Source organism: Phocoena phocoena, chromosome 8 (assembly GCF_963924675.1).
Source record: "Phocoena phocoena chromosome 8, mPhoPho1.1, whole genome shotgun sequence".
Lineage (NCBI taxonomy): Eukaryota > Metazoa > Chordata > Mammalia > Artiodactyla > Phocoenidae > Phocoena > Phocoena phocoena.
Genome location: NC_089226.1, coordinates 103930478 through 103955100, shown reverse-complemented (window position 1 = coordinate 103955100; position 24623 = coordinate 103930478). Strand labels below are relative to the sequence as shown.

General features: G+C 50.7%; 1 protein-coding gene across 2 annotated transcripts in view; it reads right to left on the bottom strand.

Annotated features, from left to right (window-relative positions):
- Nucleotides 1-24044, bottom strand: part of DPP3 (dipeptidyl peptidase 3) — a 34713-nt gene extending 10669 nt beyond the window's left edge. Inside the window, exons 1-15 of one of the 2 annotated variants that reach the window (XM_065882517.1) lie at nucleotides 24009-24044; nucleotides 22537-22811; nucleotides 13498-13587; nucleotides 12751-12888; nucleotides 12099-12173; nucleotides 11384-11477; nucleotides 7591-7721; nucleotides 7351-7481; nucleotides 7218-7276; nucleotides 4307-4501; nucleotides 3976-4088; nucleotides 3519-3611; nucleotides 1978-2040; nucleotides 1754-1878; nucleotides 1505-1625 (exon numbers count right to left, since the gene is read on the bottom strand). In XM_065882517.1, coding sequence (XP_065738589.1) covers nucleotides 1505-1625; nucleotides 1754-1878; nucleotides 1978-2040; nucleotides 3519-3611; nucleotides 3976-4088; nucleotides 4307-4501; nucleotides 7218-7276; nucleotides 7351-7481; nucleotides 7591-7721; nucleotides 11384-11477; nucleotides 12099-12173; nucleotides 12751-12888; nucleotides 13498-13587; nucleotides 22537-22806 — 1698 coding nt within the window. In that variant the 5' untranslated portion in view covers nucleotides 22807-22811; nucleotides 24009-24044. Of the gene's footprint in view, nucleotides 1-1504; nucleotides 1626-1753; nucleotides 1879-1977; nucleotides 2041-3518; nucleotides 3612-3975; nucleotides 4089-4306; nucleotides 4502-7217; nucleotides 7277-7350; nucleotides 7482-7590; nucleotides 7722-11383; nucleotides 11478-12098; nucleotides 12174-12750; nucleotides 12889-13497; nucleotides 13588-22536; nucleotides 22812-24008 lie in introns of those variants that run through there. The other variant, XM_065882518.1, reaches the window with a different exon arrangement.
- Between the last annotated feature and the right edge of the window lie 579 nt (nucleotides 24045-24623).

The window sequence follows — 24623 nt, the reverse complement described above, 5'->3', positions numbered from 1 at the left end:
CAAGGGAGGGCAGGCTGCCCTGGTAGACAGGAAGGCCATTTCCAGGCAGGACCCAGAGCCCCATGTTCCCCCTTGTCACCCACCATCCCCTCTGCTGCTCCACAGCCCACCTTCATGACAACAGTTACCCCCAGAGGGCCCTCGCCACCAGGACCCCGAGCACTTTCTTCTCCACAATCCTGTTTGCATTCAACAGTGGGATCAAGAGGGCACCGTTATCCGCAGTTTACAGATGACAAAACAGAGGCCCAGAGAGGTGAAGTGACTTGCTCAGGGTCACACAGCTCGTAGGAGAGAGCAAGGATTAACCCAAGTTTCCTGACTCTAAAACATGTGTTCAGGGCTTCCCTGGTGGTGCAGTGGTTGAGAGTCCGCCTGCCGATGCAGGGGACAGGGGTTTGTGCTCCGGTCCGGGAAGATCCCATATGCCGTGGAGCGGCTGGGCCCGTGAGCCATGGCCACTGAGCCTGCGCGTACGGAGCCTGTGCTCCACTACGGGAGAGGCCACAACAGTGAGAGGCCCGTGTACCGCAAAAAAAAAAAAAAAAAAAAAAAAAAAACGTGTTTTTTTAAAAAATAAATTTATTTATTTTAAATTTATTTTTGGCTGTGTTGGGTCTTCGTTGCTGCGCACAGGCTTTCTTTAGTTGCAGTGAGCGGGGGCTACATTTCGTTGCGGTGCGTGGGCTTCTTATTGCAGTGGCTTTTCTTGTTGCGGAGCACGGGCTCTAGGCATGTGGGCTTCAGGAGTTGTGGCATGTGGGCTCAGTAGTTGTGGCTCGTGGGCTCTAGAGAGCAGGCTTGGTAGTTGTGGCACAGGGGCTTAGTTGCTCCACGGCATGTGGGATCTTCCTGGACCAGGGCTCGAACCTGTGTCTCCTGCATTGGCAGGCGGACTCTCAACCACTGCGCCACCAGGGAAGTCTCCATGTGTTCTTTTGATGACACAATATTGCCTCCTCAAAACAGACTTACTTGACTTCTTAAAAGGTTTCAATTGCTTACCCTGTCTCTAACGTACATCTCATCACCCAACAGTGTAGCCTAATGGCTCTGGAGGCAGGCTGCTTGGATTTGAATTCTGGTTCTGTTACCAGCAAGTTACTTAATCGCTTTGTGCTTCAATTTCCTCATCTCTAAAATGAGGGTAATAACAGTACCTACCTCCTGGGTTGACACTGGGGACAAATGGGTTAATCACATAAAGCGCTTAGAACTAAGTGGCACAGAGTAAGTCCTATGCAAGTCATCTGTTAGTGATCATAGTAAAATCATCTCATCTGATTCACCCTCAAAGGTGGGCAAGGAGATTATCACTCCCATTTCACAGACAGGGACACCGAGACTCACAACAGTGACGTGACTTGCCCTTATATGCAGTGGACTCTGGGATCAACCCAGTTTATGCGTCTCATAGGTACGGTTGTCCCTTCCCTACACCCAGAATCCTGATCTTGGTCCCCACCTAAGGCTCTTCCCTCCTGAGGGGTCCCCTGGCCCCCACCTGTCTCCAGCTGGAGGCCTCAGGGGTGTAGAACTCCAGAGCAAGCAGTCCAGCCCGAACCATGTTGAGCCAGTTTACGTAGACCACATCTTCTGCATCAGCCCCCTCAAAGCCAAAGATCCTGGGTGGGGGAGGGAGGGGAAGTGGCAGGGGGGAGGGGGGTCAGAGGCTACCCGGGCCCTGCCCTCCCTGCCAGCAACCCCTCCATCCACAGAGGAGGTCCCCCCCACCCAGGCCTGCTGCTCGTACTCCAGCACTCGGGGGTTGAGGCAGAGGTAGAGGCCCACGCTCTCTGCCCGGCACTCTTCATAGCTGGAGGCGATAGTGCTGAACTTGCTGTCCCAGGTCTCCCCGCTCCGGTACCAGCTCTGAATCTGGGAGGGGAGGCCCAGGAAGCAAGCTTAGGGGTGCCTGCCATCCCCATAGGCCACCCCACTCCCAGCACCCCAAGGCTCCGCCGAGGCCACCCTTACCTGCTCCCCTGTCTCTGGGTTGATCACTGTCTCCTGGTCAAAGTTGAATGCTCCTTTCTCATCCTGCAGGAGAATGGTCATGAATGTGGGGCAGGTGAGGGCAAGGTGCCCCTGCCCTGGGCCAGGCCTTCAGCCCTGGATCCAAGTGGCTCAGAAAGGTGACCGGGAGCAGTGAGTGGATGGCAGGAGCAGCAGGTCCACCGACACACTGCCGCCTCCAAACCTGTCCTGTGACACATCTCAGAAGCCCCGGAGGTAGAAGAACGTCAGGCACCTACTCCTGCACACAGAGTGACACTGCAGGCCAGATGGGGAGGCACATGCCCAAAGTCACATGAAGACTTGGACTCAGTATCTCCAGAGCCCAGCTGGAGATGTCCCAGTGGGTGGACCAGAAGGCCTGGCCGCTCCTCACCTTCCTGGCCCCTCTGCTGGCAGAGGAGGTCACAGCATGTGACTCTCTGCCTCAGAAGCATCACCCTCACCGTCCTCTCCATGTGCCAAGAGTCTTTCGTGCACCATCTATTTCACCCTTGCAACCAGCCTCCAAGGAACATTCTATTACTACCCCGCTTCACAGAGGAGGAAACTAAGGCTCAGAGACTAAGAACCCCAAAGCGGAATCAGAGCACATAATGTCTGTGTACACTGTCTCTTAACAATAACACCCATTTTCAGAGGGCTTATCGAGTGCCAAGCAAATCCCAGGGCTTTGCCTTTATTCCTCACAAAAGCCATACCATGGGAGTCGGGAACCCCATTTTACAGATGGGCCAGCTGAGGCTCAGGAAGGGGAACTGTCTTGTGCAAGGCCACCGAGGGGCCACATGTGTCCCCGCTTCCCTGGGACTTCAAAGCCTGGACAAAGCCCAATGCCAAGCTGTTCCCCCATCAGCTGCTCTCTGGATCCTCCTGACTTCCAGGCCCAGCCCGTCCCCATTCGGGGAGGCAGCTCCACCCCACAAGGAGCAGGCCCAACATTGCACTCTCTGACAGCCCTGCCCCCCCCCCCCCAGTCATGTCATCCATGCAGCTCCGGGCTGGGGGTCCACAATGGGCTCTTCCCGGCCTGCCAGAAAGGCTGTCTGTCTTCTCATATTCCCTGAATGGGTGCTGAGGGCGCTCCAGCCACTTTGGCTGGCCAGGAGGAAGGGGCAGCTCTGGGGAGAAGGGGCCCCCTTCAATACCTGGAAAGGTACAGGCTCCAGGGAACAGCAGTGCAAAGACAGACAGTGCTGCAGCCTTAGGACTAGGGGCTCCAGACACTGCCCCTCCTGGCCTCTCTAGCCCTGGGGCTGCCTGGGTCACACCCTCAGGGCAGGCTTCCCTGGCCTGAGCCAAGCAATTCTTCCTGTGGGGGTACCTTAGCTGGACAGTCCTACAGGTCCCACTCAATCCTGGGACTCTTGGGGGAGGCTGAGACACTGAGGGCCAAGACTGGAGCGGCTTCACCCCTGAGGGGCTGACTGTGAAGGAGGGGAGCCGTAGGCCTGGCTCTGCAGAGGCTCCTGCGGGCACCAGAGCCAGCCCCGTGTTCTTACCTGCACGAAGAGCTTGCCGCTGCCGTGGCCCAACAGCTCGTGCAGCCCCACCTGCACATCAAAGGAGGGTCCCTTCCAGCGGATGTACAGGTCCTGCCGAGACAAGCGGAGACCCACGCTGCCCACTGTCCCACCACGGCCACACGGCCTGCCCACATCCCCTGTGCCAGGCCGAGGGCCCATCGTGATGCACACATTTGCTAAAGGCCTACTACACTGGGCACCGCAAAGCCCATCCCATCCTTGCAGCAACCTGCGAAGAAGGGGCTGCCTCCACTGTTTGCCAGCTGGGGAAACAGGATCCAAAGACACAAGGTCAAAGGTCACAAGCAGGGAAGCAGCAGAGCCAGGCCCGAAGCCGTGTTCTTTCCTCTCCTCTGCACTGGCCTGTCCGCCTTCCTGCATCAGCTGAGGTCAGGCCAGGCCCAGCGCCGGCCCTCGGGCTGCCGGTGCCCACCTTGTCCTCCTCCTCCAGGAAGGTGAGCTTCTCCCGCTGTGTGGCATAGGCCACGGCCAGCACGTTCCCCAGCGACACGTTCTTAAAGCCTTCCGTCTGCCTTAGGTCGTCATCTGGAGAAGGTGAGGGCGGGGACCAGGGAGAAGGGGCAAAGGTCAAGGGTCACAGACGAGGAGTCTGGACAAGAGGGACAGGCCGGGATGGTGAGCGGAGCAGGGTGATTTGTGGCCAGGGCGAGTGTGTGGAGGCGGAGGGTGCGACTCTCAGTGGGGTCTCCTGGGGGTTTGGGCCATCCTGTCGTGTTCGAGGGGCAGGGCCTACGGAAGCTCACAGTTGGGGATGTTGATGCCGGCAGGGATGCCGGAGCCAGCAAAGGTGAGAACATCCAGGGAGGTGAAGTCGGGGGTGAGGAACTTGTCCTTCTCGAAGGCTGGGGGCCAGGGAAGCTCCTTCAACAGCTGTTCCGCACTTGCCACTAGCCACTCAAACTTGGCACTCATGGCCTTGTTCACCATGGCCACAAAGCCTGTCGGGGGACAGAGTGGGCTGTGGGTTGGCAGGGTTTGGAAGGGATCCCACACCCTCCTCAACCCCTCTAACCCTCCAGCCGTCATGTAGGTATTGAATGCCTGCTGTGCACAGTGACCCTGTGCTGGCCACTCGGGAGAACAGTGACCCAGCCCTGGGCCCTGCCTCCACGAGGTCACTGTTTTGGGATGGGTGGGGTACAGAGAGGAAGCTTTGCTGAGTAATACCTGAGGTGGATCTTAAAGGAGATTGTGGGGAGTACATAGGGGATGATGGGGAAAGGATCAGATGCCCAGTGGAAGGGACGACATGAACAAAAAAAGACGCTCTCCTTTTTGGGGGAACTGTGAACTGTCCTGCACGGCTAGTGCACCTGGCTTATGTGGTGGTGAGGGAGGCTGCTGCACAGGCGGCTGGGACTGATCCTTTCAGATTCAGTGCAGTTAGAGTTCCTGGCTCAAAGCAGTACAATTTCCAAAACTGTACTCCATAGAACACATTTTCTATGAGAGCCTTCATAAAGAAAGAGCTCCCTGGTCAGATAAGTCTGGGCAAAACTATACACTCTACCTCCATCTTCTTAAAGGTTCGCAATGCACATTTGCACGTTAAAGGTACTGAAGAGTCCTGTAAGCAGAGACTCCCGGCTGCTCAGCAACAAATCCTTCTTAATGTAATTCCTGCTAACCCTGCAGGGACTGTGCCCTGGAAAGGCCTGACCTAGACTGAGGAAGGGGTCAACCTTAACCTGGCCGAGGGATGGGCTTGGCAATGCCTCTCCATCTGGATTCGCTCTGTCTGATGAAATCATCACACCAGGGCAGGAAGAGAAGATGATTAAAATAGCAAAGAAGGAAAAGCGACCTAAATAAATGTCCAATGATTGGGGATTATTAAATAAATCAGGGGGCAGCTATGTGATGGCATGCCATGCAGCTGTTAGATATGTAGTACAGTATCAAATGCTGTGGGGAATTATTTATGATATATTGTGAATACTATACACCTATTAAAAAGAATGTGGTAGGTCTATATATACCGATAGGAAAAATATCCACGGTACATGATTAAGTGAAAAAAACCAAGTGACAGAACAATACACGGAATGAGAATATAATCTCATTTACCTGGATGAGTTAAAAGGAACGCGTGGGGACTACCCTGGTGGCGCAGTGGTTAAGAATCAGCTTGCCAATGCAGGGGACACGGGTTCGAGCCCTGGTCTGGGAATATCCCACATGCCACGGAGCAACTAAGCCCGTGCGCCACAACTCCTGAGCTTACGCTCTAGAGCCCGCGAGCCACAACTACTGAGCCCACAAGCCACAATTACTGAAGCCCGCACGCCTAGAGCCCGTGCTCCACGACAAGAGAAGCCACCACAATGAAAAGTCTGCGTGCCACAATGAAGACCCAACGCAGCCAAAAATAAATAAACTTATTTAAAAAAAAAAAAAAAAGGAATGTGTGTGTGTGTGTGTGTGTGAATGCTTCGACAAAGGCCTGGAAGGACCTGTACTCAACTGCGAGCTGTGGTGATCTCAGGAGGGGTGTGACATAGGAGAGGATAGTAAAGGAGGGATTTCATATTTTATCCTACATACGTCTGTACTGTTCCAATTACTTGCAACCAATGCAGATTTTAAATCACACACACACGTTTTTAAGCATAGCACTATATAAAAACAGAAGACAAAAAGTACATTCCAAATTTTAACCTTGGGGTGGGTACAATCACAGTTGATTTTTTTTGGTCTGCATTTTCATAATTTTTGACCACGAACTGAGACTACTTTTCTAATAATCACAATGAGTTATGTAAAAAGGGGGGGACCTCTGAGACTGAGGCTGCTGAGGAGGCCCTGGGGTCTTGGCCCTCAGAGCAGGCCTGGCAAATCAGGACTCAGGCAGGAAAGCTGTGAGTATGCACACCTGTCTCACCCTCCGGCCCCTGGACTGCCTGTCCCTTCTGCCTTGTCCCTGGGCCTGGACCTCTGGGCTCAGATCCAAGCCCTCATGGGCTGTCGGGGCTTTCCTCTCTCCTCCAAGGCTAATCTCGCGGGCTTTTGGCAGCTGGATGCTCCAGACTCTACATCCAGGGGCTGGGGAGGATAAAGCTTGGCAGAAACAAGTCTAAATCCTCAGGCTGGATGCCCTGCCCTGCACTAGTGGGTCCCATGGGGGCTTGGACACAAGGGCGGAGGCAGCCTGCCACCTGTCCTGAGATGACAGCAGCCGAGTCAAGTTCGTAGTCCCAGTGTTAATTCTGCTCCCATCAACTCAGCACCGTTTCCATGCCTGGCATTGTGCTGAGCCGTCTGCATATAATACCTCACTTCCCACGACACCCAAAAAGGAGTGACGGATGCGCAGAGGTGGGGTTAAGTGGCTCAAGGTCACACGGCCATTAAGTGACAAAGCTGGAGCCTATGCCTGGACCAGACACGAGAGGCAGCACAGCAAAGTGGCTCAGAGCCAAGGTGCCTCGGCTAGGCCACCCACCACCTGTGCCTCAGTTCCCACATCTGTGAAGTGAGGAGAGACATTCTCATAGGATGATGGTGTCAAAATGAGCTACGTGTCCAAGTACATGGCAAATCATCAATGGCTGTTGTCATTGTTATTATTACTGCTGAGGGAGGAGCGGGGAGGGGAGAGTCCTCAGGGGACAAGGGTAAGGGTTTCCATCCGACCGCCCACCTCCCAGAAGTTACCTTCAAACTCTCCGCGGGAGCCAAAGGGGTCTCGGTAGCTCTCGATGAACCCGATGTAACTGGGGGAGAGAAGGGCTGAGATGGAGGCGGGGCGGGGGGAGGGGACAGGGCGGGGTGAAGGCTGGCGCCTCACCTCTCCACAATGGGGGCTTTGTCCTGGATCCAGAAGCGAGAGCCCTTCTTGTGGGCCTCGATAGAGCCATGGGTGAAGCTTTCTATGTACTGGGCCAGCATCTGCTCCTGGTGGCTGGTGGCTGCATAGGCCTGGGGGTGAGCAAGGGTTGGTCAGCCTCAGGCTACCCACCCATCCCCATACCCACCTTTGCTGCCCAGAGGGGCCTGGAGAAGCACCTCAGCCCCTAGCCAGCCCTACCTTGGCTTTCTCCAGGTGCTCCACTACCTTCCGGAGGATGGGTGCATAGTCTCCCCGGGTCACCCGGAAATTGCTTCCCTGGAATTCATAGCTCTTCAGCTTGGAATTCATTTCGGAGTCCAAAATAGGCTCTGAGGGAAAAAGGATGGCTCAGGGAAAAGGCTAATATAAGACACCCCAGCAGGCTTCTCGCTGTGACACTCCTTTACTCTAAGATCTTCAATGGCTCCCCACTGCCCACAGAAATTAGTATAAACTTTCATCTTCAAAAATATAGATATTGGGTTGGCCAAAAGGTCGTTCGGCTTTTTCCGTACCACCTTACAGAAAAACCCAAACGAACTGTTTGGCCAACCCAATGTTATGTTACGTGAAATGTTCTAACTCATGTTAACTCATTTGAGCCTTGCATCAGCTCTGTGGGGAGTGGGAAATTATTATCTCTATTCTACAGATGGGGAAGCTAAGGCACGGAGAGGTTAAGTCAGTTTTTGAAGGTCACACAGCAGCAAGTAGCAGAGTCGGATTCAAACCCAGTGTGGCAGATTGTATTTAAAAAGCTAGCCATACCCTAGATGTAATCACAAGAGTCCTTATAAGGAGGAGACAGGAGGGTGAAGGGAGGTAGGAGATGTGATGAGAGAAGAAAGAAGAGGGAGACATGTGAGGAAAGGGCCACAGGCCGAGGAATGCAGGCAGCTTCTAGAGACAGAAAGAGGCAAGGCAACAGATTTCCCCTGAAGGCTCCAGAAGGAACTGGAGTCTTCTTTTAGACTTTGGACCTCCAGAACTGTAACAGAATAGATTTGTGTTGTTTTATGCCATTAAATTTGTGGCGATTTGTTACAGAAGCAATGGGATATTTTTTTTTAAAGGATTTTATTTTTTTCGCCGTGTTGGGTCTTTGTTGCTGCACGTGGGCTTTCTCTAGTTGTGGCGAGCCTTTGTCGTGGTGCGCGGGCTTCTCATTGCGGCGGCTTCTCTTGGTGCAGAGCATGGGCTCTAGGCATGTGGGCTTCAGTAGCTGTGGCTCGCAGGCTCTAGAGTGCAGGCTTCAGTAGCTGTGGCTCGCAGGCTCTAGAGCGCAGGCTCAGTAGCTGTGGCGCACGGGCTTAGTTGCTCCACGGCATGTGGGATCTTCCCGGACCAGGGCTCGAACCCGTGTCCCCTGCATTGGCAGGCGGATTCTTAACCCCTGCGCCACCAGGAAGTCCACAATGGGATATTAACACTGTTGTATTTTGCCTGTTGTCTCTGATCCATACAACATACTTCTAGCTTATATTTAAGAAAAAAGAAAAGATGGCCACAGTATCTCCCATCTCCCAAAGTGACTTCTCCTATCAGGACTTCTCCTCTTGAAGTGGGGCAGGCAGGCTTGTGGCTACAGCAGAAGTGACGCCATGTGACTGCCGAGGCTAGGTCACAAACGGCGACACGGCGTCTGCCTGGCTCTCTCGGGGTGTTCGCTCTGGAGCCCAGCCACCACGAGCAATGTGAAGATGCTGTGTAAGGTGCTCTGGTTGACAGCCCCAGCTGAGGCCCCAGCCAACAGCTAACATCTACCACTGGACGTGTGAGTCGGTGAGCAGGCAGAGGATGCAGCCCCTAGCTGTTGAGTCACCTGCCACCTCTAAGTCTTCCCAGCTGAGGCCTCAGACATTGTCATCCAGAGACATGCTGTTCCTAGCATGCCTCATCCAAATTCCTGACCCACAGAGCCCAGGAGCATGAAAAGGTGGCTTTGTATCACTAAACAAACGGGGGCGTTTGTTACGTCAGGCAGCCTGGCTGCAGAGCCACACTCTTAACCACTGTCCTCTGCTGCGTCCTAGAGGCCCAGCTCACATCCCCGTGTGATCCCCTCCTGTTCCCTGGAACCCTTATCCTCTTCCCTAGTCAAATCGCACTACGTATGTGCTGCTCCCTAAACCTTCCCACCACCTTGCTTCGGCTCCTGCTGTTCCCTCCACCAGGAGTGCTGTTCCCGACCTGTCCTCCTTTGCTTGGTATCTGAGGATCAACGAAGGGAGAGCTGCCGGGAAGGCACCGGTGAATGAAACACAGAGTTCCTCCTCTCAAGGAGCTTGAAGTCAACAGAAAAATAACTGGGAAGTTACTGGGCGTGCTGATGAGCAAAGAGGCTGTGGGGAGACAGGGAGAGGTCCTGGGAAGGTGAGGTCCAAGCCTGACCTACAGGACGATTAGGGTTCATCAGTGGAACAGCTAGAGGGGAGGGAAGACATTCCAAGCGGGAATGGGGAACAGACCGTGCAAAGGCCTGGAGGGGGTAGGTGAGAACATGGGGTTTTCAGGGAATTGGAAGCTGTTGAGCGTGGCTGCAGCCCAAAGTCTAAGTGGGAGGCTGGGAGGTGGGAGGTGGGTGTGGAAGGGAGGACGGGGTTACAAAGGTCCTCACAGGGGCCTGGATGCTTCTCTTAATGCTGCATCTGTATCCCCCTCACCTGGTAACAGACGCCAGTTTTCTTTTGAGAACCACCCCCTCACAACCACCCCGAGTCCAGGTGGTGGGTCCACCTGGCTGTGAGTCCACCTGGCTGTGAGGTAGGCTTGGGACCAGGGTCCCTTAACCACAAGGACCCGAAACAGAGAAACCTGAGCCACTCCCAGACGTTAAGACACTACTTCGGGGAGAAGAGGGCTCTCTTTGCTGGAATGGCCCAGCTGGTGGCTATCAGGCTGTGTGTTTTGGTTGACAGCCCCAGCCGAGGCCCCAGCCAACAGCTAACATCTACCACTGGACATGTACGTGAGAGCAGCCTGCTGTGGGTGAAGTCAAAGAGAGCTGAGCCAAGAGACAGAGAGAGAAATTTCTGAGAATACTGTCTAAGCAGCTGGATCCAGCTGTGCCTGAAGCTACTGTATTCTGGGCTTCTTAATTACTCAAGCCTACGAAGTCCCCTTTGCTGTAGGCAAATTTGAAATAGGTTTCCTCACTTATAACCAAGAAATTCCAAATGATGGAGCCCTTAGAAGTGCATCTGGGCTTTGCCTTGAAGGTACTTGGGGAGATATTTAGGAAGTGGATTTTAGTAAGTTCACCACCCCCACCTTTCTGTATCGTCCCCAACCTCCAAGACACATGTGATCACCTTTTTTTTTTTTTTTTTTTGCTGTATGCGGGCCTCTCACTGCCGTGGCCTCTCCTGTTGCAAAGCACAGGCTCCGGACGCGCAGGCTCAGCGGCCGTGGCTCACAGGCCCAGCCGCTCCGCGGCATGTGGGACCCTCCCGGACCAGGGCACGAACCCACGTCCCCCGCATCGACAGGCGGACTCTCAACCACTGCACCACCAGGGAAGCCCAGGTGGTCACCTTTTCCATTAAGCCTTCACTGATGTGCAGTTTGGATTTCTCCTCTAGGCTGTCATGGGACATATGGTCCAGCCTCTACTTCCATTGTTTACATGGATTGGTATCTTCTGCGCCACTGCCTGGAGGATGGGGACCATGGCCAACACGTGGCCCCTGTCAGAGGCTTGCAGCAGTGATGTTCGCCAGGTGGAACAAAGGCCCTTCCCCTGCCCTTGAGCCTCCTCTTAGCTTTACATCACCACCAGCAGCACCGGGGCTGGGGACGCTCACCTCATAGGAACACCATTTGCTGAGCACTAGGGCTTGCACCTAGCAAGCCTTCAATCAACGTGTGCCATAACCATTACAACTGTGGCTACTGCCTGCAGCTTCCGTAGTCAGCTAACCCTGTCCTGGGTTCTGGCCCCCTCCACGCTGGTCCAGGAACACAGGAAGGAGGAGAAGGGGTGTGAGCTCACCTGTGCCCAGCACAGAAGCCAACCGCACCTCGTAGCAGGGCTTCCCATCCTGGCCGATCTCCTTGAAGAGCCGTGTGTTGTAGGCACTGAGGTTCTGGAAAAGACCAGGGCAGGGGTTTGGGGGAGAATAAGTCCAGAGCGGGCTGTGGGGTGGGGGGAGGGAAAGTGGGTCACACCAGGGAGAGAAGATACACAGGTAAAGCAGTCCGGGGCCTCCGGTGGACGTGCCTGAGTTTTCTGCGAGGGGAGAGAGCAGGGTCAGGCCAGGGCAGACTCCCACTCTGCTCAGTACACTGAGCACTAACTTTTACTAAGCGCTGTGCAAGACACTTCGTGACCTCAGCTAGTCCGGGGTACAGGAGGCAGGTCCCATGCCACAGATAAGGAAATGTCGCTGTGTGGCTGAGCTGGGAGGTGAAAGTGACACATGGGTACCACAGCCCAATCCAAGCAGCTCTGATGTTCTGTGTCCTCCTGCCCTGAGGCTGTCACAGGGCCCTTCAGCCCAGGGTGGGGCAGGGGCAGCTCCATCAGGGCACACACGGGGACATCTTCATTCATGCCAGGCTGACCCTTAGACGAGGATTCCCAAGTCTTCTCCACCTCAAGGACCCAAGATGCCCATGCCTCTGGGCCCAAGCTGAGACCCAGGAGTGGGCGCCAGCGCCAAGGGGACCCCAACAAACCACCACCCCAAGTTCCCCAACCCCCAAACCTGTGAGTCCAGAAAGTCTTGGGCTAGTTTGGCATCTTCCATGGTACAGTTCCCAGAGAAATAGGTGGTGATTCCCTGTTGGGGAAGGGGCAGATAGGAAATAGGAGTTGCTGAGTTGGGTTGGGGAAGCTGGTGAATTCCTTCCCAGCCACCCTCTCCAGCCTCTGGCTTCCTCCACTTCCTCTCAGCAGCCTCCACTGTCCCTCTCCAACTCTTTCCAGGGGGAAAAAATTACAACACAAACAACAGAGGCCCAAGTCCAGCCTTCCTGCAGCTCTGTGCCAGCCTCTCGCGGGCCGGCCCCTAAGGTTTGCTGCATCCCTCACCCCATGCAGCTCCCAAGCAGCCTCGAGAGGTGGGAAGCTTTGGCCCCCTCCTTTCCCATGCCCCCTCCTCAGCTCCCTCCAGCTCTCAGCTTCTCTCCTTCCTTCTTCCTGCACATGGCATCCCAGGATGTCAGAACTGGGAGGGCATTCAGAAAGCGTTCCATCCAACCTGCTTACAAATGATGGCGCTGAGGCCTGCGGTGGAGGGCAGCTTGGCCTCAGGCGTGACGGACAGCCCGCTGCCTCCCCATCGGGTGCCCCTCCCTCCATACCAGGCAGCCCCCAAGGATGCCCTCCACTCCCCAGTGTGGCTGGGGGGGCCTCACCTCCTTCCCCAGCCCGAGGTGTCGAAGCCTCGATTCCAGAGAGAACATGAGCTCCCCGCAGGTCTGCCAGAGGCCCCCGACTTCCTCTGGGTGCTGCTCCGCGGCCTTACTACCCAGGATCACACGTTCCAGCTTCTCCTGCAGGGGAAGGGAGGCCCGTGGCCTGGCCACACCACCCGAACCTGCCTCCTGGAGCGCCCTCCTCCCCGCCCCCATCGACCCCCAAGCTCTTCTCCCATAGTCTAAGACCTTCTGGCCCAGAGTGCAGTTGACAGACCGGCAGCATTGACTTTGCCGGAGAAATGCAGACCCTCACGCCCCACCTGCTCAGGCCTGCTGGGTCAGAAGCTGCATTTCAACAAGCTCGCCAGGCAATTCGTGCACTCAGTAGGGGCTGAGAGCCCTGGTGTAAGAGCTGCCTCTGCCCCAGATGGGCCTGAGCCCCGTGGTCCCAGAGAGGGACTCCTCATGCCCAGGCTCCTCCGCTGTCCTCAGTGGTGACAGGCAGGCTCCATCTCTGCAGCACGTAACAGCGCACAGAGCCCTTTCACGGCCTCCGCGCATTCGTCCCTCGGGTCAGCAGGGTCAGGAGGTGGCTGCAGCACCCAAGGCCGTACAGTGTGGTAGTGACAAGGTCAAAGCTCCTCTCAGGGCCCGACTCCCACTGGGGCTCCATCTGCTGCATGCCCCGCTCCCCCATCCCACCGGCCCCAAACTGCCCACCTTTCCCAGCCCTCTTCAGCTCACCTTGGGCAGGTTGGGAACAAACTTGGTGTCACCAAAGGACTTGTAGTTGCCCATGTTGGAGTAGACACCTGCAGTGTAGACCAGGAACGCCTGGGGGAAAGGGGGTCAGAGGAAGCACAGCCTCCCTACCCCACGGAGGTTCCCTCCTGGGATATTAACACCCCAGAGGAAGCAGTATGGGTGAGGCTGGGAGACTGGCGGGGCAGGACCCACATCCCGGGAGGCCCCAGTCTGGCCACAACATGCTTTCACAGCCCAGTCTTCACACACTCATCGTCCAGCCAAACTGGTCTTCTCAACAGCTACCAAATACATCCAAGCCCTCGTGCACCTTGTTCCCTTTACACCAGCACCCTCTCAGCCACCTGCCGCCCTCTCATGTGACCCCCGAGGCCCAGTGCAAACACCACCTCCTTCTGCAGGAAGGGCTGTCCACAGCCCTCACCTGGCAGGCAGCCAGCACCGGAAGCATCAAATGTTAGGGCTGGAGGGGCCTTGGTCCACTGCTCTGTGGCTTTTGCCGACCCCAAATCTAGTCTCCCTTCCTCTGGCAATAAGGCCTCACATCTTCCTTTTGGGATAGGGCGAAATCTCCCTTCCCCAACTCCAGGGGTGGACACAGGCCCAAGGTGGCCAATAAGAGCCCAACCAGGACATTTCCCAGTGGCAACGAGCCTCCGGTTTATACCAAGACTCATCAGGCCTGAGTCCCCTGGAGCTCCCCTACTGGGGTGATGGAAGAAAGCAAAGCTGAGAGATGAAGACTGCATCACCATGGTATCACCGAGCCCCTGAATCTGGTCGTGCCTGAAGCCTCCCTAGCCCTGGACTTTTCAATTATGTGAGCCAGTAATTCTCTCTTTTTGTAAATAGACTTTATTCTATAGAGTAGGTTTAGGTTTCCAGCAAAACTGAGTTGCAGGCACAGAGATTACTCCAAAGTCCCCTATCCCCACACAGGCACAGCCTCCCCCATTTTAATAGCCCACACTAGACTGGTGCATTTCTTACAACTGATGGACCTACAATGACACCTCATCACCCAAAGGTCATAGCTTACATTAGGGTTCACTCTTGGCGTTGCACATTCTATGTGTTTAGACAGATGTATAATGACATATATCTACCATTATGTATGATACATTACTCTGTATTATACAGAGTAGTTTCAGTGTCCTAAAAATCCTCTGTGCCCGTCCTCCCTCCCAACGCCTGGCAACTACTGATCTTTTTACTATCTCCATAGTTTTGCCTTTTCCCAAATATCATATAGTTGGAATCATACAGTATGTACCCTTTTCAGATTGGTTTCTTTCACCCAGTAATAGGCATTTAACTTTCTCCATGTCTTTTCATGGCTTGATAGCTCATTTCTTTTTAGCACTAGATAATGTTCCATTGTCTGATGTACCACAGTTTGTTTATTGAGTCAGCTACTGAAGAACATCTCAGTTACTTCCAAGTTTTGGCAGTTATGAATACAGCCGCTATAAAAATCGTGTGCAGGGGCTTCCCTGGTGGCGCAGTGGTTGAGAGTCCACCTGCCGATGCAGAGGACACGGGTTCATGTCCCGGTCCGGGAAGATCCTACACGTCACGGAGCGGCTGGGCCCGTGAGCCATGGCCACTGAGCCTGCATGTCCGGAGCCTGTGCTCCGCAACGGGAGAGGCCACAACAGGGAGGGGCCCACGTACCGAAAAAAAAAAAAATATCGTGTGCAGGTTTTTTTGTGGACATAAGTTTCACTTCAAGTTTTCACTTTGGTAAATACCAAGGAGCATGACTGCTGAATCGTATGGCAAGAGTACGTTTAATTTTATAAGGAAGTGCCAAACTCTCTTCCAAAGTGGTTGTACCATTTTGCATTCCCACCAGCAATGAACAAAAGTTCCTATTTTTGCACATCCTTGCCAATATTTGGTGTTGTCAGTGTTTTAGATTTTGGCTGATCTAATAAGTATATAACGGCATCTTGTTTTTTAAGTTTGCAATTCCCTAATGACATACAACGTGGAGCATTCTTTCCATATGATTATTTTCCATCTGCATATCTTCTTTGGTGAAATATCTGTTAAGGTCTTTGTCCATTTTTAAATCGGGTTGCTCATTTTCTTACTGTTGCGTTTTTTGGGTTTTTTTTGCGGTACGCGGGCCTCCCACTGCCATGGCCCACGGGCCCAGCCGCTCCGCGGCACGTGGGATCCTGCCGGACCGGGGCACGAACCCGCATCCCCTGCATCGGCAGGCGGACTCTCAACCACTGCGCCACCAGGGAAGCCTTTACTGTTGAGTTTTAAGAGTTCTTCGTACATCTTGGATAACAGTCCTTTATTAGACATATATTTGCAAATATTTTTTTCTCCCAGTCTGTGACTTATCTTTTCATTCTCTTGACAGTGTCTTACATAGAGCAGAAAACTTTAATTTTAATAAGTTCAGTTTATCAATTATTTCTTTCATGGATCATACTTGGTGTTGTATCTAAAAAGTCACCTGCATACCCAAGGTCATCTAGATTTTCTCCTATGTTATCTTCTGGGAGTTTTATAGTTTTGTATTTAAATTTAAGGCTGTGATTCATTTTGAGTTAATTTTTGTGAAGGATGTAAGGTCTGTGTCTAGATTCTTTTTTTTTTTTTAACATATGGATGCCCAGTTGTTCTAGCACCATCTACTGAAAAGACTATTTTTATTTCATTGTATTGCCTTTGCTCTTTGTCAAAGATTTGTTGACTATATTTATGGGGGTCTATTTCTGGGCTCTCTACTCTACTGCACTGATCTATTAGTCTATTATTTTGCCAACAGAACACTGTCTTTTTTTTTAAATTAATTTATTTTTATTTTTGGCTGCATTGGGCCTTTATTGCTGCACGCAGGCTTCCTCTAGTTGCGGCGAGTGGGGGCTACTCTTCATTGTGGTGTGTGGGCTTCTCACCACAGTGGCTTCTCTTGTTGCGGAGCACGGGCTCTAGGCACATGGGCTTCAGTAGTTGTGGCACGCAGGCTCAGTAGTTGTGGCCCACAGGCTCTAGAGCACAGGCTCAGAAGTTGTGGTGCACGGGCTTAGTTGCTCCACAGCACGTGGGATCTTCCAGGACCAGGGCTTGAACCTGTGTCCCCTACATCGGCAGGCGGATTCTTAACCACGGCGCCACCAGGGAAGCCCCAGAACACTGTCTTGATTACTGTAACTTTATAGTAAGTCTTGAACTAGAGTACTATCAGTCCTCCAACTTTGTTCTTCTGCTTCATTATTGTGTTGGCTATTCTGAGTCTTTTGCCTCGGCATATTAACTTTAGAATCAGTTTGCCGGTATCCACGAAACAACTTGCTGGGATTCTGACTGGGATTGCATTGAATTTATAGATCAAGTTGGGAAGGAGTGACATCTTGACAATATTGAATCTTTCTATGCACAAACATGGAATTTCTCTCCATTTATTTAGTTCTTCTTTGATATTTTTCATCAGAGTTTTGTAGTTTTCCTCATATAAGTCTTGCACACATTTTGTTGGATTTACGACTAAGTATTTCAACATTTTTGAGTGCTATTGTAAATGGAATTGTTTTAAATTTCAAATTCTACTTGTTCATTGCTGGAATATAGGAAAGCAATTGGCTCTTGTGTATTAACTTTGCATCCTACAAACTTGCTATAATCACTTATGAGTTCTAAGAGTTTTGGGTTGATTCTTTCAGATTTTCTACATAGATAATCATGTCATCTGTGAACAAAGACAGTATTATGTCTTCCTTCACAATCTGTGTACCTGTTATTTCTTTTTCTTGTCTTATTGCATTAGCTAGGACTTCCAGTACAATGTTGGAAAGTAGTGGTGAGAGGGGACATCCTTGCCTTATTCCTGATGTTAGTGGGAAAGTTTTTCACCACCAAATATGATGTTAGCTGTAAGATTTCTGGTTTTCTGACAGTTTTTATCATGAATAGGTGTTGGATTTTGCCAAATGCTTCTTCTGCATCTATTGATATGATCGTGTGATTTTTCTTCTCTAGCCTGTTGATGTGATGATTTACATTTATTGATTTCTGAATGTTGAACCAGATTGGCAGGATAAATCCTACTTGGTCATGGTACATGATTCTTTTTATATGTTGTTGGATTCAATTTACTAACATTTTATTGAGGATTTTTGCATCTATGCTCATGAGACATATTGGTCTGTAGTTTTCTTTTCTTTCATTGTAATTTTTGTCTGATTTTGGTTTTAGGGTAATACTGGCCTCACAGAATGAGTTAGAAATTATTCCCTCTGCTTTTCTCTTCTGAAAGAGATTGTAGAGAACTGGTATGTTTAGTACCAATTAAGTTAGTACTACTAACTTAAATGTTTAGTAGTGAACCTATATTGGCTTGATGCTTTTTGTTTTAGAAGGTTGTTTATTAATTATTAATTCTATTTCTTTAATAGATATAGGCCTATGTAGATTATCTATTTCTTCCTGTGTGAGTTTTGGCAGATTATGTCTTTCAAGGAATTGGTCCATTTCATACAGGTTATCAAATTTGTGGGCATAAAATTTTTCATAGTATTCCTTGATTATCATTTGAATGCCCATGGATCTGTAGTGATGTCCCTTCTTTCATTTCTGATATTAGCAGTTTGCGACCTCTCACTTTTTTTCTTAGTTAACCTGGCTAGAGGTTTATCGATTGCTATGATCTGCATGTTTGTGTCCCTCCAAAATCAGTATGTTGAAACCTAACCTCCAAGGCCATGGTATTAGGAGATGGGGCCTTTGGGAGGAGATTAGATCATGAGGGAATAGCCCTCCTCATTGAGATTAGTGCCCCTACAAAAGAGATCCCAGAAAGCCAGCTCAAATAATCCATCATGTGAAATCACAGTGAGAAGTCAGCAGTCTGCAACCCAGAAGAGGGCTTTCACCAGAACTCAACCATGCTGGCACCTGTCTTCCATTGTTTTTCTGCCTTCTGTGGTTTTAACTGAGCGTTTTATATGATTCCATTTTCTCTTTCTTAGCATATCAGTTGTACTTCTTTTTCTAGTTTTTTCAGTGGTTGAGTTTGCAATATACATTTACAACTAATTCAAGTTCACTTCATGGGCAGTTTGAGTACCTTATAACAAAAGGATCCTAATTCTTGCCTCCTCTCCCTCATATCACTTCTGTCATTCATTTCACTTCTACATAAGCATACATAAGCATATACATACATGTACACATAAGCACACATAGTTGGATATGTTGCTGCTATTATTATTTTGGACAAACTGTTATCTCTGAGATCAATTAAGAATAAGAAAAATAAAAGTTTTTATTTTACCTTCACTTATTCCTTCTCCAGTGCCTTTCCTTTTTTTACTGTACATCTGAGTTTCTGACCTATATCATTTTCCTTCTCTCTAAAGAACTTTTATCATTTCCTGCAAAGCAGATCTATTGGCAACACATTCCCTCAATTTTTGTTTGTCTGAGAAAGTTTTTATTTCCACTTCACTTTTGAAGGATAATTTCACAGGGTACAGAATTCTAGGTTGGTGGCTTTTTATCTCAACACTAAATATTTCAGCCCACTCTTCTTGCTTGCGTGATTTCTGAAAGGTCTGATGTAATTCTTCTCTTTGTTCCTCTGTAGATAATTTTTCCTTCTGGGTTCTTTCAGGACTTTTTCTTTCTCTTTGATTTTCTGTAGTTTAAACATGATATGCCTACATGTAGGTTTTGTTTGTTTTTCTTTTTTGTTTTGCACTTACTATCCTACTTGGTGTTCTCTGAACTTCCTGGATCTGTGGTTTGGTATCTGACATCAATTTGGGGAAATTCTCAGTCATTATTATTTCAGATATTTCTTCTATTTCTTTCTTTCTTCTTCTGGTTTTACCACTATATATATGTTACACTGCTTATAGTTGTCCCAGTTCTTAGATATCTTATTGTGTTTTCTTCAGTCTTTTTTTCTCTTTGCTTTTCAGTCGGAGGTTTTTATTGAGATACCCTCAAGCTCAGAGATTCTTTCCTCTGCTATGTCAAGTCTACTAATAAGCCCACCAAATGTGTCCTTCACTTCTATTAGTGTTTTTTTGATCTCTACCACTTTTTGGATCTTTGTTGGAATTTCCATCTCTCTGCCTACATTGCCCATCTGTTCTTTTTTTTTAATTGAAGTATAGTTAATTTACAATATTGTGCTAGTTTCAAGTATACAGCAAAGTGATTCAGATATATATATGTATATATCTATATGTATATATCTATATATGGTTGTTGTTTTTTTTTTTTGCGGTACGTGGGCCTCTCACTGCTGTGGCCTCTCCCGTCACGCAGCACAGGCTCCGGATGCGCAGGCTCAGCGGCCATGGCTCACGGGCCCAGCCACTCCGCGGCATGTGGGATCTTCCCAGACCGGGGCACGAACCGTGTCCCCTGCATCGGCAGGTGGACTCTCAACCACTGCGCCACCAGGGAAGCCCTATATATGTATTCTTGTTCAGATTCTTTTCTATTATAGGTTATTACAAGATACTGAGTATAGTTCCCTGTGCTATACAATAGGTCCTTGTTGTTTACCTATTTTATATATAGTAGTGTATATATGTTAATCCCAAACTGCCCATCTGTTCTTGCATGCTGTTTACTTTATCCATTAGCACCCTTAGAATATTAGTCATAGTTGTTTTAATTCCTGGTCTGATAAGTCCAACACCCCTGCCATATCTGAGTCTGGTTCTGATACTTGCTCTGTCTCTTCAAGCTGTGTTTTTTGCCTTTAAGAATGTTTTGGAATTTTTTTCTTGATAGCCAGACATGATGTGCTAGGTAAAAGGAACTGTCATAAATAGGCCTTTATTAAGGTGATGGTAAGGTGTGGGGGCAGGAGAAGCATTCTAGAATCCCATGATTAGGTCTCAGTCCTTTAGTGTGCCTTTGCTGCTGGACTATGAACTTCACATGTGCTTCTCAGTCCCATGTTCCCACCACTCCTCTTAGGTGGGACAGATGGTCAGAGCTATGGAGCTGGGTATTTCCCTTCTTCCAGATCAGTTAGGCTCTGATAAAACCCTAGCAGGTTTGGTTCTGATTAAACAGTTTTTCCTGAGGGCAGACTGTGTTAAGGAGAACAGAATGTTCTAGCATATTTCAAAAATGGTTCCTTTTCCTCTCCTCCTGTGAGGAGCATGAGGGACTTTTTCTCTGAAATTCATTATGAGAACCAGGTCAAGCTCCTGGACGTAAAATCCCCCAAACTGTGGGCCCCCCTTATGACTGGGTCCCCTTGGAGTTTTTAACTCTTAGAATTGTCCACATTGAGCCTCCAGCAATTCATCAGTTACAGTTCAGGTTTTCCTACCCCAGCACTGGTTCTGTGGAGGTTTCTGCTCATGAGTTTTTGCTCTGGTAAGTTGTGATTCTCTGTACCTGCCTGTCTGTCTCTCCAATTTTGGGGGCAGCAGTTTGCCCTGTTACCTCACTTCTCTTAAGGACCTAAGAAGAGTTGTTGATTTTTCAATTTCTTCAGCTTTTTATTTGTTGTTAGAACAGATGGGCAACATCTAAGTTCCTTACATGCCAGACCAGACTGGGAGTCAAGGTGTTTTTTTTTTCTTCATTTAAGCCAATTTGAGGTGGGTTTCTGTTACTTACAAACGAAAGAATCCCACTGAAAATAATGAATACTCGAGTAGTACTTTTCCATTAGTAAGCACTTCCCCAGCCATTAGCTCTTTTTTTTTTTTTTTTTGCGGTACGCAGGCCTCTCACTGCTGTGGCCTCTCCCGTTGCGGAGCACAGGCTCCGGACGCGCAGGCTCAGCGGCCATGGCTCACGGGCCCAGCCGCTCCGCGGCATGTGGGATCCTCCCGGACCGGGTCATGAACCCGTGTCCCCTGCACTGGCAGGTGGACTCTCAACCACTGCGCCACCAGGGAAGCCCTATTAGCTCTTTTAATGAGTAAATCAAGGCCTAGAGATGGGATGTGATTACTCAAAGTTCAAAAAAACGTAGAAGAAACAGCCTGGGCCTCAGCGTAGAGATAAGCAATCCAATCCCTTTATTTTACATATAGAAAGACAGACCATATCCTCATACATTCTTGGTGAAGCTTTTTCAGATGATGATTTAACAGCACCAGTCAATTGCCGATGTACAGAGCCTTTGACCCAGCAATTCTACTTCTACAAATAGATCCTACTCACACATGTGCATAAGTATGCTCACCATGGTATTGTTTGTAAGAAGAGTAGAGAAAAACCTAAATGTCCATCAATAAAGAAAAGATTAAATTGATTATCGCGCACATGGCTGTGGAAGGCTTCACAGCCAATAAAAAAGAATGAGGTGGATTTATATGTACCCCATGTAAGTTCTCCAAGACGTGGTGTTCACTGAAAAAAGCAGAACTCATAGGAATACATAGAATGTGATCTCATATGTAAAAGAGAAAATAAGGGACTAATACATGTGCATATGCACATGTACAGGTATGCAATACAGGCAGAGGACTGAAAAGGTTATATATCCCACCATCTTCAGTGGTTACCTCTGGGGAGGTCACTGAGAACAAATGATCTTTTTGTTTTGTTTTGTGTCTTTCTGCATTTCTGTAATGCATTAAGAATGCATTAATGTATTCCTTGGCCAACAGACCCACAGACAGACAAAAACAAGGGGACAGGCAGAACATTCTGCCCAGGGACACACAACACGGTAGAGGAAGATATGGTCAGAACACAGACCTCCTGATTCCTACACTGGACTCATTCCTCTACCGCCTCCGAATCTCCACAGCTGTTTCCTTTACTCCACAGCCCTTGTTATAATCACAGCAGCCACCACTTATCTTGGCATCAGGTTGCTACAACCCTAAGAGGTACAGACTATCCTCACGCATATCTTGCAGATGAGAAGACTGAAGCTCCAGGAGGGGATGTCCCTGTGTTTGAAACCTTTCGTCTAATGCAAAGAGACAGAAAGTCTTTTGTACCCCTGCTTCCTGGCCCCTCACACCCAGAAGCCACTCAGGAAATGCAGGTTGGCCTGAGAGAACTGACCTGATATTCCTCTTCGGTAAGGCCCTCAGCCAGGGCATGCTGGCGCAGCTGGTCGGGGTCCTGCGCACGGAAGAGGCGGCTGAGCAAGGCATAGATGTAGGGGGCCTCAGGGGAGGTCTGCAGCAGCACGGCCAGGCCTCCATACCAGGCAGCCCGTGACAGGTGGTGGGCATAGAGGCGCTCTGTGGGTAACAGCAGGCGGAAGGCCTCGCGGCAGTCCAGGCTAGACACGCCGATGTCATTGGGGAGGATGTACTGGGTGTCCGCCATGGGCCCTGCTGAGAACCATCACCATGATCACAGCCATCATTTATCGCACGCCAACTGCACACCTGACTCTGCACTCTCACAGTCTGATTTAATCCTCTCCAAAGTCCATGAGGAAGGGAATACCACTGTACCCATGCACCAGATATGCTAACTGAGGCTCAGCGACGGTTAGGTGATTCACCCAAGGAGATTACAAAATATTCTGGTAGGCAATGTTTGGCCCATGGCCTCTCAAACTTAAAGACTGAATCCAACTACCTAGTATTACAGTTGGTGAAACATGTCCAGAGAGGCTAGAGCTTAGAGCTTTGCCTAATAACACAGGGGAGAGGTCAGAAGCAGAGATCTGCATCTCTGGACTCCCAGCCCCAGGCCTCACTCCTCCCCTCCTCCTTCTCTGACCTCCTAGCCTCCTCCTTCAGAATCATCCTGCAGGTTCTTCAATTCTGCCCACCACTGTGCTCATAAGGACAAAGTCCCAGTTGGAAGACCCAGGTTCCACTCCTGGCTCAGCCCCAGACTCCTAATATCAAGTCAATTGTTTTACTTTTCTGCCCCTCCATTACAGCCTCTGTAAGATGAGATTGATAGTAACCCCAGCCTCACCAGGTGGGTATGCAAATTAGATGAGGTCACGAGGTCACAAGGTCACCCCAATCGAATGGAATGTACCTACAGCAGTAAATGATTTTCCCTGAACTCTTCCTCTCTCACTGATCCCAGGATCTGTCCCATCCTCATCTCTCTGCCTTTTCTTCGGTCCTCCGTCCTCCTGTCCTCTCCCTGTACTGGGCCAGGGGAGCTACCCTAGCTACAGAAATTCAGAGTTGGGAGAAAACTCATTTTGCAGTTAGGGAGATTGAGGCCAAGCAACTTACCGAAGGTCTCACTGCCCTGTTGGGATCCGGGTGTCTCCCAACCCAGAGTATACTCCACAAAGCCCTCTCTTACTAGGAATGAGTTTCCAACCTCCCCCGCCCCTCCCGGTGCTGCTCCCCAATAGCACAATCCCCTGGGTTCTAAAAGGAGTGTTAACCCTTTGCTGCCTGGAGCATTCCTTGGCCTCGGGGCTGCGATGAATTTGGCAGGGGTACGGGATGGGGGGCAGAAAGAGAATGATCTTGCGCTCGGCCCAGACTCGCCCTGTCCCCCGAGGATGACACATTGTGACCCCGAAACCCGGGCGCCGCGCCTCACCTCACCTGCAGCAGCTGCTCCGATCGCAAACTCACTTCCTGCTTCCGGCTCCCCCCATTCATTGGGGCTCCGCGAACTCCGCCCCCACCAGCCAATTGCCGGGCCTCGGGGCCCGGACGGGCATCGCCTTCAGCCAATAGGCGCACCGAGGCGAGTTTCGCCGGCTTGCCGGCTCCCCGCCCCAGGCACCACGGCGTCGTAAGCAGAACGGCCCCTGTGTCCTTGGCCTCTTGTCGGCAGGTGGCGACCGCGCGGGGGTCAAGAACCTCAGTGCCCTGGCCGGTGGCGGCCTAGTTCCGGCAGACGGGGCTGACAAGGGACCCCGAGTCCAGGCGGGGCAGCGTAGCTGTCGCGGACAGAGCACCAGGGATTTCCCCCCCCCACAGTCCTGACCTCCGCTCTCCTTTGGGGTTTTTCCCAGTCCCCCGAGCTCAGTTTTGTATGGGGAAACCTGCACCGTGGGAGTGATGTGGTCCTTCCTCTGTGGAGTCGAGGGCCAGGGGGCGGAGACTCTTCCAAGACTGCAAAACCCTTCGCGCAGGGAATCGAGGCTACAGGTGAGCGGGCTCCTGCCAGGGCTGACATGGTCCTACCGTGTGGGGGGCGCGGAGAAACGCCCC